We start from the raw sequence: 16,933 nt of genomic DNA, 5'->3' as shown, positions 1-16,933 counted from the left end.
TTCAAAATTCTATAATATTTATATCAAGTATAAAAAAATATTTATTAATACATATAATTGTCAAGTTTATATGATTCAATAGAAAATTTAAAAACGTGGTATATAAAAAGTTCTTTTTATCTTGTAATAATTATTTATAATATGTACATAGCATTTTGATGTTACAGACTAATTTACTATAACACTTGACGCGATATTGGCGCTAGTGTCGCGATGTTAGTATAGGCGGTATATTACGAGTTATTAGTTCTCCAAATCACCGTATCCCTTAATAATTATGGTTGTCAGTCTCTATTTCAATTTAACGTAACGACATTCTATGTATCTCGACTTATAAATAGTTTTGTTATTCACGTGATCATCCTAAAAACGTCATATTAATCGTCGATCTTCCTGACAGACGGCACGCATTTGTCTTGGACCCATGCGTGAGCTTCATCGAAATTGGCAAGGTTGTCAGAGAATGTTTCGACTATCTTGTTGGAACGGGCCTTATCACTCTTATCACCCAGGAACACAATTACCGGATGACCTGTTGAATAGTAAAAACATTATTATTACACGAGGTAGGTACCAATATCTAAGCGACTGCAACTTATCAACTTATAAATTAACGTTCGCGCTTGCAACAAAGGTGGAAAGTGCACAAGCCACAAATAGTCGCTGTCGCCGTTCTGTTCTAACGGATAGAACTTCTGAATTGAAATATTTTTTTATTCGAAAATACCCAAAAAATCGTCATCGAATTCGAATGGGGAAAATATTTTCACTAAAATAACCGTAAACCGATCATTTTGGTTACCCCTGCGCACGGCATTTTAACGGATATATCTATCTTGCACCAAATTAACCAATATAATATATGAGGAGCAAACATTCAAAAAGTTGTTTGTCACACATTTTGAAAAATGCTGTTTATTGTCAATTCTGATAGCCCATATTGAAATTTATGAAAGGAAACCAGAATCAGTGCTCAAAGAACGTTTTATCCTATAAAAAATTTATCCTAAAAATTACACATTCAAGCAAACCATGATTTCTCCAGCACTCGATTTTAATCATACGATGTTTTGTCCTATTAACTAATCACAGCGTAGGAGCCACCATATTGCATATGTGACTAATCACATTTTGCACGGTAGCTGTGACTGTTACTTCAATGACAGTATTGTTTAAAGAGGTTGTGTTTTCAACAAGATGTTAATAAAATTTAATTTATTATAACAATTTACGATGCAAGAAGATAGTGTGGACCATATGGAAGTTGGCCAAGCCAATATTGGCCCTAGAAAAAGGATTTCTACAGGTGGGAAACGATTTGAAGCAAAAAAAAGATATTCTATACCACATTTTTATACCTGGACAGAAGAAAAAGCTGGGAAAGGTAGTCAATAAACATCTTCAGCTTTGCTGCATCATTTAAGAAATATGAATTTCCAAGGGAAAAAATTACTTTGACTGTTTTGTGATGGTTGCATTGCACAAATGCTAAGAAAAAAGCAAACTATTTTGACACCGGAGGAATACCAAGAAGTGTATAAACGAATCGGCCCAGTAAATGTGCTGGGTGAAGACTGGAACATAGTGGACACAAAGTCTCTGAATAAATTGTATAAAGACTTCCCATGCATTAGTGATTTAAACGATTATCACTAAAAGTAGAAATAATACCACGTGGCCAAAAACGTGTACTGGTCAAAGAAAATACAAATTTTTATAATATTAGCGATAGCCCGGAAGAATACAGTTACTTTGTGAAGAAATGTATACATATACACAAGCGCCTATCGATGGCTAAAGTGATAAATGTTATCACTTTATCATATTTATGTATTGAGGCGCTTAATTATTGTTACATTAAGTCAGTCGTCCAAACTAAACTGTCAAAACTGTCTATCTCGGTCTAAAAGTTAACACAGCCAAAAGAGAGGCTGTTAAAATATAGCACGTTTTGACAGTTTAGACGGTTATTGTAACAATTAAGCGCCTCAATACATAAACAGTGCTCGAAATAGAAAATCTTACGAACCGGAGCGCTGGATAATCATTCAAAAATATCAAATTATATGTTAAATATTTTTCGGATATCATAAGGGCGATATGCCTAATAATCCAGGTTTCATTTATACTTGAAGGGACTCTGCGCTAACACACATTACCCCCTCCCCCCCCAATACAACATTAAAATGTAGTTTTTTTTATTAAATGGGTACCTACTTATTTTTGCAAAATCACTTATTTTTCGTCAATTTTCTTAGAATTGGGCTCTTATATTCAAAATTCTAGAAGCTCGTACATTTGTGTATTTCTTCGCTGCAAGGTTCTTTTGTGATTTCAAATTATTTTTCAGGTTCTGGAAACCTACTAATTTAATGTCCTGGACCTGTAGCCCCTTTAGCTTTTTTGTAAACACATCTGAAGTCCGAAGAGCCTATATTATATTATAGACCTTGTAAGACTAATCATTAATCCCACGAATCAGTTCTTACTACTTTAAAAACTACATACCTACATACAATATTATTTCAATAACATGAAACGGAACGCAATTTTCAAAGAAGCCACGAGCCGGAACGGTATCTTTTAGAATTTCACGAACAGGAACGGCGCTCCGGTGCGTTTCGGTCTATTTCGAGCCCTGTACATAGATATGATAAACTACCATCGATAGACGCATTGTGTATAGAATAGACCCACAGAGACATTTAGAAAGGGACTTCTATACAATACGGCTGTCCTTTATAATTTGCATACTTCTGATTCCGATATTCGAGTTATTATTGAAATAAATTGAAATATTGTTATATTTACCAGTTGGGTGCATTTGGCCAGAAACCTCACGGAATCCCACGTGGAATTGACAATCCTCCTTTAGGGACGTGGCCACTCGTCTGAATACGTTATATTCGGGCATGTCCTTTCGGTCAAAGTAGCCAATCATTGTTCGCTTGTTGGATTCCAGCTCCCACAATTGATTCAGGGAATGGAACTCCTTGATGGGATCTTCCAGTTGGCTCTTGACAAACTGTGTGATTTCTTCGGCGGTGTTTTCACCTGATAATATATATATATTTAAACTGTGTAGCTATGTACCGGGAAATAGTTATTTTTATACTACGGAAACAGAGTTATGTTCTTGAACGAATATAGGTCAGTTAATTAAAATTATTTGATTTTAGAATGCGATATGATACACTCAATCATCAAATTTGCGATTTGGTTACTGGTAATTTCATGGAAAAGCTAAATATTAATATGATATTAGGTAAATAATGTTCTAACATTAATGACTACACCTACTAGCCCAAAGGCAATGAGCAATAGCACAAATTCATCCGCCACCCGCCATATATCATGAAAATACTAAAACCATCTTTCGAATAGTTTTATTTTAAGTCCAGTCGTATCAGATTTCCTACGCCTTGAGCAAATGGGTCACTTACAGAGAATATGTAGCTGAGAGAATCTCCTTCGACTTACGCTACTCTACCTTCCCATGTATTGTGTAAAATATAAATATTTATCAAAGTATGAACATTTTTTGCGCTTGATGAGACATAGCTATAAGATTGCGGAAGTCCACTTGGCAGTGATAGGTGTTGCTGATGAAAGACGGTAGTACCTAGTCGTTTATGATAATGGAGGACAGCAAGTTTATTTACGGTTTAAATAATTACAAGGATACAATAGGTACTATATAATAAATACAATGATAATTCTGTGAGATGTGTTTTTACCGGGAAGTTATGTTAGGGTGGCATTCCCAATCAATTGTAAGCTATTTCATACCGAGTTTGCGATAATTGGATATTGGCTGACTATAAGGGAAAACGGATATTAAGAAAATTATAATTTAGGCCAGCAATTTTATTGAATCTCCAATAATTGGACACTGTCTGACTATACGGGAAAGGTCAGTTATTTAATATCTCCGATCAATATGCTGACACGGCTTAGGTTGCTGATCCCCATAAGTCCTCTTGTCTCATTGTTTCATCTTAAAACCTCCTCATTAGTTCCGACGTCAAACAATTCAGATATTTTGAAGTATCCGTACTTTTTGACGAATATTTAGATATTTTGGTAACGGTAGAGATACCGATTTTATGATTTTTTTTCCCATAAAGAAATCCCTCGCGGACAAGCATCATTATTTGATACAGACGCTTGCGAGTATCAATTAATATTCATGCTATGCTGATAGTCACATCTCAAAAACATCTCGAAAAATCGATGGCCGGGGAGAACAATCACTTAAGTCATATATTGCATTCATGTTTTTCAGGACGCAGTCTGGAGACATTTTTGCAATTTGTCATTGATCTATATTCTATGCTATATTTTTTATGAAAAATATTTTTAAAAAAATCTTAAAATTTGACTTATGTGATTGTTCTCCCCGGCCATCGAAATATAAAAATACAAAATTTAAATCTATTAGAATTTTAGGTATGTATTATAGATAAATTTCTACAACAAACTACGAAAAAATAGGTTTTCTCAATTACGCAAGGGGCGCATTTATTATTCTGACCGGGGTGCTAAAAACCTAATTCCTCCTCTGGCAAATATACGTTGTAAAAAAAGGATGCTTGATCTTACTCTGAGGCTTGATCACAATGATTGAAAACTCATGCAACATCCGTATGCGTCCTTACTCCTTACCCGTGTATTCTCCCTCGGTCGACTGTCCATTTCTGATAACCTTCAGGATAGGATAGCCATTTATGTGAAAGCGTTCAGCGATTGACGTTTCTTCATCGCAGTCCACCTTCCCCATGAAGACTCGGCCGGCCTCCGGGAACTCGGCCGTAATATTGTCGGCGACCTCATCGAAAATTGGCTGAAGTTCCTCACTATCCGAACACCATGTGGTGTAAAACATTATGAATACTATTTCATTTGAGGCTGAAAGAAATTATTAAAGCATCACAATATCTAATAATAATATCATATGTACGTATCAGTGGCGTGCGGTCCATAGATGCTGTGAATGCGACGCATGCTTTATTTATTCCAAATAGTCATATGCTAGTATAAGTATTCACAAAAACAATAAACAAATTCAACGACATACTAAATATTCGGTACTGCTGCATACGAGAGCAAGTATACTGTGGTGTGGGACTTGTTATTTGGTAGTATCATTTTCATGCTTTGCAAATAGTTCCCGATTATTTTATTTTAGCGTTCTCAACGTACGAGTATTATTACATTAATAACTAATGACAGCACCAATACATTATTCTTTTCTGAAAATCCATCATCGGATATGCAATGGAAATAATGTATGACAACATATATCGGGGGTTATCGAAGATGCTGATGTAGCCCCGATGTTAAGATTATGTTATTTAGAAGGTTGCGTTGAGTGTGCGTGATATGGTAAATTCGGATAGTGATGAATAATACACAATGGTGGTATTTTCTGTTTTTATATTATAGAATACAATTTGGATAAACACGGCACTAATGAAGGACTATCACATTAGTATTCATGCTGAGTTAGAAGGTTTATATTATGATTTGAATTTAGGTTGAACGTTACGCGGAGTTGCGCGCGTAAATTGACTAGGTACACTGTGGAAAGGCCGAAATGCAACTGAATTATTGACTGTCATTTCCTGTTCGTATTATTGTTTATGCTATATAAATGAGCATAGATAATAATGCGTCAGTTGTAGGGTTGAGTAAACCTCTACACATAATACTATATAGGTATTTTAAAATGCTTCTAGTAATTTTAATGTAGACATTTTTGCTTTTGAAGAGCATGCCCAATCTCAATAGACACCGCACGCAACTGGTACATATAGGAACTTAAGTTTATGAAGCAAATGAAATAGTAGGTAGGTAGTGTGCTTAGTAAGAATTTTTTTCTTGAAAATGAAGGAGCGTTTAATAGTACCGACTCGCTGTCATCACCATTTTTTCGCTCACCGCTAGGACTCTCCATAATAATAATTTAAACAAAAGTTACAAAAAATAGTAAACAAATTACAATATAGCTGTAGTAATGAAAATAATAATAAATAATGATTTTACTGTCAGTAGTTAAGATTAGTGATGAGCAACCTTTATTCTCACGTGTGCCAAATTCAATACAACAAACCCGTCCAGAAACGAGGTCGAGACGTTTTTCAGCTTTTCTTAAGGGCGAACGTGCTCAGCGTGGGTCAAAATGGAGCTTTTATTCTATTTTCAAAGCATGATCCTGGAAATTCCTTAAACGTTGTAGATAATCTATTTATACAATTTTGAAGCCTTATTATCCTTTATATTTATTTTAAACATTTGATGACTGCATTAAGTATTTTTATTACATAAAATAGTATTCTTTTAAACCTCTCGCTCTAATGTTTTAGAATATAGTCATATTTCAGTACATAAATGTGCAGTGGTGTTAAGATTTTTTACATTTATTAATTTTTAAACGCATTTATAAATTCATCAGTATAATTTATGTCGACATTATTAGTAAAAGACTGTGGTTTGGATGACATATTTTTCTTTGACAAGAAGAAATGAAAAAAAAAAGTTTTCTCTCGACTGTTGACGGAAGTTTCTTTTATTTTTTGTGTAAACTTAAGGGCACTGAGAAAAAAAATAGGACGCCGTGAAAGAATTCTCTAGATATGATTTATCGAATACCGGTATTTAACATGAAATTATACCGAAACACCGGTATTGGTTAGTTAAGTCGATATTACAATCCCTAAAACAAAAGCCTTTTCCTCTTGTCATAAATCACAATACATATTTTTTTCTTGCGTTATAGAGTTTTGTGGTAACTTTAAAATTTGCGTCATCCACGCTGGGCCACAGAAAATCATCCGCTTGCCACACGCAGACACGGTCCGCGGTTGCACATCACTGGTTTAAAGAAAGTATGTTTAAAAAAGTAAAGGTTTATAAAACAAATAATGTCAGTACAATAAAATGATCTATGACACAGATAGTTAACATTCCAATGGTTTGTGAATAACATTTTAGTCAATCATAACAGGAAAATAATAATTGGTTATTCAGATGTTGATTTAATGATAATTTTATAATCAATATTATCATAAAATAATCATTATTGACCCCGAATCTTACATGGCACGTTCCAGTCATTTCATTTCCGTGCGTGTTTCTTTCTAAAAATATGTTATTTATTTGTCAATAAATTGCCTATTATAGACTTTCATAGAGATAGTGAAATATGTAGGTACCTACAACAATACCATAAACTAGCTAAATAAATTTTATGTTAACATTATCGATTTATTTATTTTATGCAAACTTTTGAAGTCTATAAAATATATTTTGTAGTCAAGTCTTATAAATTATAAATACAATTTTATTGGATTGCTGCCTGTCTGTCCGTTTGATCGGTAATACGTAACTCAAAAACTATTGAACCAACATTGATAAAACTTGCACGGCTTAAACATTACTTTGTGGACTTTTTTTACGGTTCACGATGGACTTGCAACAGTATGATGTGAAGCGGGGGCAGTAAAACGCGAGCTTAGGAATCGAACAATTAATAGTACGAATCGGTAGGTATATTATTTCTTCATTGTGTGTCTACTTTATCTTTCTGTATTTCACACAGACGAAGTCGTGGGTGATCGCTAGTCATTTTAAAAAAAACCTAATTAGGATGTTGATATCTATGCGGATAACATTGAAATTGTCACGATCACGGGTACACCCGGACACACGGACCTAGAAAATTACATGAAATAGTAGCATGCACCGAAAAATAATTATGCTTACCAAGTGTCTCATTGAAATCACTTTCCGCCAACTTTACTGCTCCACCATCCACAGGGTTGTAAAACACGTAGAAAACCTAAAATACGACACTTTTTATACCTATAAGTAATTCATTATTTCAACATTTTTAAGAAGAATGTTTGTTGAAAAATATCTGAGTTTCGTAAACTTTAATAACTTTATAGTGTATTATATCCCCCGATCCCCATAAAATCAGTAAAAAATGATAAGTAGCCACATCGTATTTTTAACTATAAAAATATCTAAAATGCGATGTTAATGCGACTTTTTCGATTCTCGAGAATTAGGAATTCTGGGTTAATTAATTTTTTCTCGAGATTCTCGCGAATCATAGATTTGACAATAAAAATGGAAGGGGCCGACACTGCGTCCTTTGTCTGGTTTCATGTAAATTATACGTAAGTATTACATTTCGCCGTATCAAAATTCTCCGTGACCTGTCGTAACAGAAAGAGACGGTCGTATACCATTAAGTTTTAAAAAAAATGACGCGTAGTTCGTAGAGCATCACAGGCGTATTCCAATTTTAATTTGATGTTAATTAATATCAAATACCTATCTGATAGTAACGATATCATTATATTCAGATACTTGATACTTACGGGAACTTATTTGCAAACCTACCTTTGACTGAATCTGAATTTTATTTAAATATATACGATTTGATTGTATTTCTAAATTACTTTTTTTCTTCTGTATTTCCCCTGTGTTTTGGTCGTTTCTATTACATATTTTTGAATGTTCTATTTCGACATGAATTTGATCACAATACGTCGTCATCTATTTTGCGATATAACAGCTCACGATGATCTGTGATACGGTTAACTTTACTGCATATACGTATACCTACAAATTTCTGGTTGAATCTATTGTCTATAGAAATTTCGACAATATATTAATAATTTAATATAGATTAATAGTAAGAGATAATAATTAATCCGTCGACATTCAAACCAAAGCGGAAAATAGCTGGCCTCTTGGTTGTTTAAAACCGTAAATTCAATTTTCGACTGCGACGAATAATTTTCCAGTTTCAGGCAGGCAAGAATGCGACCCTTTCACGTTTAGTTTTGTAAAGTTAAATTCTCTGTTTATTCTTCAATACTAAGGATAATGGCCCCCACATCCGGAAGCGGGCCCCCAGACCAGGATATTTGGAGGGGCCCCCTACCTATCGCTAAGGTGAAGGGCAGTGTGATTTTTTACATTAGTGTTCTCCAAATGGTATTCCACGGGACCCCAGGGTTTTTCTTGTATTTTTTTAGCGATTTTTGTATTTTTAAATGAATGCACTTTATTTATGGAGTTGTCGCCAGTCAGTATCATTTATTGTGAAGCACTAATCGTGACCCCCTTTGTCACACTTATTGGATAAATAGCCATTTTAATAGTGAGGAAACACACTAAAAATAATTATAAAATAAAATTCTACACATGGACTATGATTTAACTATATCAATCTTCGTATCACATCAAATTGCATCGCACATCATGTAAATATTCCTTATATATAATAGCGCCTTTTTTTACTATTACAGCAAATTTGTGGTGTATGTATATCTCACTTAACTGGCCACGCCGGGCCCCCAGGCTAGAGCCCTGTTAGCCCCCCCTTGTGGGGGCCATGCTAAGGATACATCCTCTTTCTGATAGTTCTTCTATTGACATGTTCTATACCTCCATACAGGCAATCAAGCATTGCAATAAAAAAAGTCTGGAGTTTATTTATTCAACTTCTTTTCTAAATTTGATAATAAATGCTGCTTTTATGTTGTTGTATTTTTTCTTCTATTTTATTTCAAATCAAACGATAAATATTTGTAAATTATTGTTATTATTTCATAAATAATTGTACATGACTGTAATATTTATTATTACATATAATCTGTATTTTATATATTTTGTTTCATAATATTATGTGCATGTGCCGTTTATAAACAAACAAATAAAATATTGTAATAATTACCAGGGCCGGTTTTAATTGCTTTAAATAACATCGGTCCTGTGCCTTCATTAAAAATTATTTTGTTCAAATGATTGATTGTCAATCCATTCATATATTATTTGGTGAACTTTCAGGAATCATTTTTAGTTTTTCAAAATCAGTACACCCGAATCTACGAGTATAATATAATTGTTATAGTTTACGTAATAGATATTAACAGATTACAGATTTACTGTTAGTCCAGTCATTCATTCTATAATATATGCCTTTCTGTCGTTCAAAAATAATGGAGGGCAAACCTTTTCTAAACAAGCGGAAGTACCTACTTGGTAAATAGAAATATATTCTATAAGGCCGGTTTCAGACGGGACACCGGTGTCGCGCTTGTATATAATAAGGAGGCCTTTGTTTTCGAATAAAAGGGTATTTGTATTATGTTTATGAACGCCCCGAGCTAATGAGTCAAAGCGTGTATGGTACACTTTTCCGTCGGCCGCTACATTCTCAAGCCGCCGATACACATGTTTTTATGACCGCAGCCAGTTTTATGTTCTAATTTATATCGCGAAATTATGCGTTGACTCATTAGCTCTGGGCGTTCATAAATATAATACAAAGGACCCTTTATTCGAATACAAAGGCGTCCTTATTATATACGAGCGCGACACCGGTGTCCCGTCTGAAACGGGGGTAACTGGGCTTAGGCCATAGATGTATTAAAAGTAGAGATAGGCAACGATTTGGCTTCCTCATACAACTGAATGAAGCATGCCGACAACAGCCGATAACTCACGAGAAATGGCGACGCGATAAAAAAAATGCAGGACATCACGGAGGATTTACTTTGGTCATTATAACGTACCCATATAATATAATGTTAACGTGGAAATTTTGCCGCAAATTCATTACCAGCCTGTTTCACCATACTTGCCGGCTTCACCATACTTTCATATACCATGCCGCCCCTAGGCTTAGACTCACTGGAAATATGTTGATCATTCAATTATTGAACAGTTGAATGTCATTTTTATTAACATAAAAACTGGGATTTTCACACATATTTACACAATACTATAAATGCCGGTAGTGGCATGCACTTTTTGTGGCGTTTATTTGGAATAGTTCAATAATTAACTTACGAAAGTAAAAAGAAATAAGATTGGACGAAATCCTGACATATTCCACATTCTCAACACTATCAAAATCAAAATTGGTGAAACGGTAAACTTTAGAGGATTGCTGAAATTGCAACACAATACTAGTGAATAAACAAAATTCTAAGAGTGGTCGTCACTTATAGGATGGCATTGCCATATATTCTTAAGTTGATTATAGTACAACATCTTTAAAACCTGTAAAAAAATATGATATTTACATACAAACTGTCTGGTTTGACTCATTTAAATAGGATTAGGATAGGATGGTCTTATGGTCCACACGATTCTCTCGCAGTTGTTCCTGAAATTAGGTAGGATGCTGAATGCTGTTAAAAACGAAGATCACGTCGCACTCTCGATTTGGTCTGTCCTGGATGCTACTGTTCTTACTCTTCATCTTTTACCATTAGTCTTCAAGTAGTAATTCTTCAAATATACAATTCATATTAAGCTTTTAATATATTATCTTTTTCGCTTTAAAACAATATTTTAACATCCCTCGGACAATGACCACGCCCCAACTTCGACTAAATTATTAAGGGGTTGCTCTCATTTATTCACTGTATTGGAGAACGTGTCTAGAGTCTGTCTTCTATAAGCTGGCGTGCGGTTTCCCCCCCCCGCTTCAGCATCCATCTCGTTCCCTCCCATTGAAAACTTGCAACAGTTGAACGCGATGACACAATGCTTTCAGTGTGACGTATATGCAAGCTTATAGAATACAGACTCTATGCTTGTCTGCGTACCTTCCAAGAGTAGTTAAAACCAACATGTTAGCAACTTTGTACCTATATTCAATAGGAACATGGGACGTTTTCACTGATGTTTAGTTTTTAACTTATACGGCTTAACTTTTTCCAAAACAATCATGGTTATCAACTGTTATCGGATTTGACCAAAATATTATTTTTAGAAATATATATATTATGAATGAAGTATAAATAAAATTACGCTTAACCAAAAAACAAGTAGCGTTCACTTCTAAAACCGTATAAAAAAATCTACCTACTCTTTTCTCTTCAATGTTTTTATATATGTATTAATTAAAACATAATAATATTATTAAAAGCTAAATGTTCAGTAAATTGTATTCTGCCATTTCCTCTTAATATAAAGTAGGTACTTCGTCGATCCATAAAAAATGATATTTTAGGCTCACTTTTATGATATGTTGGTACATACATACATACACACCCATTTAATATCGTACGTCGGAAATAAGCGGGCTGAGTCATGGTACATGTACTATAATTATAGTACTGTTGGCAACACTAAAAGAAAACTAGGTTGAACGAGGTTTTGAGATAATCATTGTTAAAATATTATAATATTTTTTAGTGTTAACTTATTATAATTCAGGCAACTATTTAAAGTCCGTTATCTCATTTACAAAATAGCCGTTTCGATAGCATGCAGAGATTTAGTCCAAATAATAGAACGAGGATTAAATATTATTATTATCAGTGGCTGTTAGAGATTCAACAGATTTTTGTATTTCGTTTTTATCAAACAAATAAACTGCAGATTGTATGTTTTAAAACATACAAATATAATTACATTCAATATTCTGTGTTGAGTAGGTATATATATATATATATATAGCAATGACTTTCCTTTAAATAACCATAATACTTACCCAATTATTATTATGTTAAATGGAAAAATTACAATTTCTTTTCCAGAACACGCTCTTAGTTTATAATGTTATTATTTGTTAGAAGGGACATTATTAGCCAGTTTATAAAGTAATGATAGTTTGGCCCTGAACTGTTTCGCAATGAAATCGACTTACGTCAGTTTTACAAAACCATAATAATATATTATAATATGGCTACATACATATCTAACTAATAAAAATATTATTATCCAATTATTATCGAAGTAGTCAGTGGCGCGCCTAGTGACGTAGAGGCTCCACACACTGACTGATTTTGAAGGATCCTACGAAAAAAAAATTAGCATTCAAACGATTTATTATTTTTATTTTGTATAAATTACACAAACATGGTTTAGTAGCGTTTAATTAAATTTATTCTCGTAAGCAAATTTCTTTTTTCAAATCACAACACATAATTATACACATACAATATTCATATCAATTTAGTACCTATTTGAAAAAAACTTTCATGAATTTATATTCTATGGGTAATATTTTACATATTTGTGTCAAAGAAAATTGCACCGGAAGTAGTTTATTCAATAGAATTGATAATTATGTAAATAAAAAAAAATTAAATTTAAAATAAAGAAGTTGCCTGTTCACCAAACAATTCAATATCTATCATCAATTCGGTGAAAACGAGGCAAATTTAAAAAGTACCCACATAGTTCATCTTTGTTTTCTTCTGGTACCGTCTGCCTCTACGTACTCTTCCTTATTGTATTTCAAGACATTGTTTTTTAATTAAGGTCTTTGGGATTATTTTGGCATACATCATCACGTATAAATAATTTACTATTACCTATTTTGGCATCATCTGTCTTCACGCGAGGTGTTATTTTTTTCGTAGCAAGAGCTTTCTTGATGACGACATATACCTACTATCACTTCCCTCCATTTTGGTAAGAGAATTTCTCAACTGTCACTTTGTGTTTTGTTTTCTTTTTTATCGTCTGGGTTCGGGATTTGGAGGTGGATAATTGACACACCGGAATTATGATGGAAAACGGCGAGTTTATTTAAACGTAAATATTATACTATATGGTTACATTTTGAATAATTTATTTTATCCGTACAAAATCGGCGTGCTCGCGATTTTTCTGTTTGTCGCGATCTACGCGCCATCTTGTGATTTTTTCCAACGAAACCGTCGTCGAAAAGAAAGCGACGTTGCAAATCTCCAACGGTTAACAAAATTTACGGCATTGCCGGCTGGGCTCTTTTATTATTATTTATTTTCGTAATCAGCGCTTTATTATTTGTTGGCTTTGATACCGATTCGGGCCTCTTCAGATACACAAAGACATCCCCAAATGGGGACCATACGGGGGTGTCACACTACCTACAGTTTCCCAAGAGAATTATTGTTTTTCTTACAAATCATGGCAATTTTCAGAGGTTTGGTCGAAATCCCGAAGGCCGGAATCCCGAATGCTGAAATCCCGAAAGCCTGAATCCCGAAAGCCGAAATCTCGAAGGCCGAAATCCTGAATACCAAAATTCCGAACGCTGAAATTCCGAATGGCCGGAATCCCAAAGGCCGAAATCCCGAAAAATAAAAAAAAATACAAATAGTGATAATTGCGCAATCTTAACTTATATAATTACTTAATTATAAATATAAATTACCCATTTTTTGTGGAAAAATGGGTTTTTGTCTCTCTTGTAAAATTTTCTCGATTCAATATAAGTGTTAAGATTGCACATTTTTTTACAGGAGAGACAAAAACCCATTTGTTCTACAAAAAATGATTTTTTTGTCTCTCTTGTAAAATTTGCGCAATTCAAGATAAGTGTTAAGATTGCGCAATTATTACTGTTTGTATTTTTTTATTTTTCGATTTCGGCTTTCGGGATTTAGGCTTTCGGGATTTCAGCATTCGGGATTTCGTCCGGCACCCAATTTTCAGGTCGGTGTGAGCTAAATTAACACATTTATACTTTTTCGATCTTAACTAAATAATATGAAGGGACAGGGTGGCTGCTAAATAATGGTGTTAATAAGTTCTTCCCATATTTAAGTGGCAACTCTACGAATCTCTGTCGCTCGCAAGTATTTTACACTCTCCTAGGATTGCTGAGGATGGTAGTGGATGGCTTGCGCCTTACAGGTTTAAAGAATCTACTAGGTTAAGAAAAAAATATTTTACGATTTCCACGTTAATAAAAGATTCCAAGAGATTTACACGTAATTGTGATTTTTGAACCACCATAACTTTTGGTCTAAACGGTAAACTTCAGGCGTCTGTGTGTGATAAATTTTATCTCATTTGACGACATGAAGTATTATATCGCGAAATCATTCTTGTATGATAACTTCTCCATTGGTTTTTTTGTGGTCTTTCCACGTTATACCCGTCCTCTAACGAAATGCATCATCAAACTAATTTTTACCGAAAATAAAAGAGATAACTAAACATTAAAGACTGGGAGGATAAAATGAACTTGTGGAGATCTTCATCAGGCTGTGGATCGGTCTCCGATAATGATTATGTAATAATATAAGTATTATAATAAAGTGCAATAAACATAATAATATGTTACAGTTGACAGATAATCTAAAATTATGTTTTCCTCCTTATCTTATAATAATTTGAGGATGGGTTCATAGCCCGAAACATTTGAATGCGCGCCAAGAATGTCTGTCGCCCATGCGTCAGCCAAAAATTGTCATCCCACCCCCGAAATTATTTGGCCGGAAACGGAAACACAAGTTATTAAAAAAATGGTTAATGACGCGAAAAAAACTTGTGTCGCATGCGATTTTTTTTTTCTATCCGTGAAACAAACTGATAAGAAAAATTTCACTTTATTAAAATTTTGTAACTTGATGAGTCCATCCATTGTCTGGCACCTTTTGTTATACACAGAATTATATTTGTGCAGGAACTTTTTATCCATTATGCTTTGACCAGTCTCAATAAAATAAGTCCTATTAAGACTTTGAAAGAATGCTTTTCAGTATTTCCATATATAGCTGTGATGCATTTGTAATATATTATCAGAGATTTTAAATACCGAAATAAGAATATAAAATATGTATTTTTAAATTGTTTTTGAGTAGTAGGAAAAACATGTACCCAGATATTTCACATATTTTACATAACATTTAGTTTAGGGGCCCCGTCCACATGTGACATCACACAATTTTGGCTATTTTTAACCCCCTCTCCTTCGTCACAACCTTTTACCCACCTGTCTATATTACGTCACATTTTTGACACCCCTCTCCTAGTATTAAAAACATTTTTTTTTTAAATATTTATCTTACTTAATCCCCCAATATTGAGTTTTCTGTTCTTTTTATAGTTTTTATTTACTTTGTGACATCACATATTCTCTGACCCCCTAGAGCAGTGCTCCGCAACCTTTTCTCACCCATGGCACACCAAAGGTATTCCCAGAATTCCGCGGCACACCACAGGTAAAACAATTTATGCATCAAAATATGGACCCCACATGCTGAAGCGGGCCCTCTACCTATCGCTAAGGTTAAAGACAGTGTGATACTTTAAAGTAGGTAGTGTTTTTCAAATGGTGTTCGAGGTAAAATTAATGGTATTCATTGTATGTTTAGCTAATTTTTGTATTTATTAATACAAACACTCCCCAATCACATATTTAAAAATATTAGTATCAGCGTAGTAATATACTTTTTTTTAACCATTAAAGAAAAATTGTAATTTGTGTTTATCTCATTTATCTGGTTGATCTACCATGCCCCCCAGACTAGAGCTCTGACGAAAGAGAAACCAGAAGTTCTTATCACCCATCAAGTATGACTGCTTATCATTTTTAATTATAGCTTGAGTTGAAAAAAGTTGCTCACATAGGTATATGTCGTATAAATTGGGAGCCAATGGAACATCGGTGAAATTCATTTTTAGCGTCACGTCGTTCCTCAATTCAACAAAATTCCTCACGAATATAATTATAGTGCTTCTATATAATTTCCGGCATTGGTTGCAAAAGGGTTTCGATCCAGTCATATTGATTGTATGAAAGTAATGATGAAATTTCTTTTGCAGCAAAGTTATAAGATTTTGGGCCGGACCGAAAATTGCTTGTTTTCAATGGTAGTAAATTTATTTAATATCCCTATGGTAGTGAAGCATATCAATATATTTTCATTCTGACCTTCCATTTTTTTATTAATTTTATTCAGGTGCTCAAATATATTACCAGCCATGCACGCAAATTTGGCCATTAAGTAAGTATTGTATAATATAATAAATTATTTGCATTTTTGACACAATGCGCCGCGGCATACCTAGCATCGTCTCGCGGCACACCCGTTGCGGAGCACTGCCCTAGAGCATGACGTCATATATGGACGGCCCCTTATATTAACAATTGAATATTTATACTCAATATTATATTCTTGAT

At 33.9% G+C, this 16,933-nt stretch overlaps 1 protein-coding gene across 1 annotated transcript; it reads right to left on the bottom strand.

Moving 5' to 3' along the window:
- Positions 1-377: 377 nt before the first annotated feature.
- LOC147064615 (endoplasmic reticulum resident protein 44-like) lies at positions 378-9,468 on the bottom strand. The gene is made up of 5 exons (XM_085957619.1): positions 9,463-9,468; positions 7,765-7,840; positions 4,666-4,908; positions 2,812-3,054; positions 378-532 (listed from the first exon to the last, which is right to left on the bottom strand). The coding sequence occupies exons 1-5, from the start codon at positions 9,466-9,468 to the stop codon at positions 378-380; spliced, it is 723 nt and encodes a 240-aa protein (XP_085813745.1).
- Between the last annotated feature and the right edge of the window lie 7,465 nt (positions 9,469-16,933).

Source organism: Rhyacophila brunnea, unplaced genomic scaffold, assembly GCF_057557595.1.
Source record: "Rhyacophila brunnea isolate RB1 unplaced genomic scaffold, BYU_Rbru_1.0 scaffold_7, whole genome shotgun sequence".
NCBI classification, from domain to species: Eukaryota; Metazoa; Arthropoda; class Insecta; order Trichoptera; family Rhyacophilidae; genus Rhyacophila; species Rhyacophila brunnea.
Note: the sequence above shows the minus strand (reverse complement) of the source record. Positions and strands in the feature narration are given on the sequence as shown.

Excerpts from the sequence above, each read along its gene's own strand:
- LOC147064615 (XM_085957619.1), bottom strand. Across the intron at positions 3,055-4,665 it reads GACCGAGGGAGAATACACGG|GTGAAAACACCGCCGAAGAA; the intron begins GTAAGGAGTAAG and ends ATATATTATCAG. Across the intron at positions 533-2,811 it reads TGGCCAAATGCACCCAACTG|GTCATCCGGTAATTGTGTTC; the intron begins GTAAATATAACA and ends ACTATTCAACAG.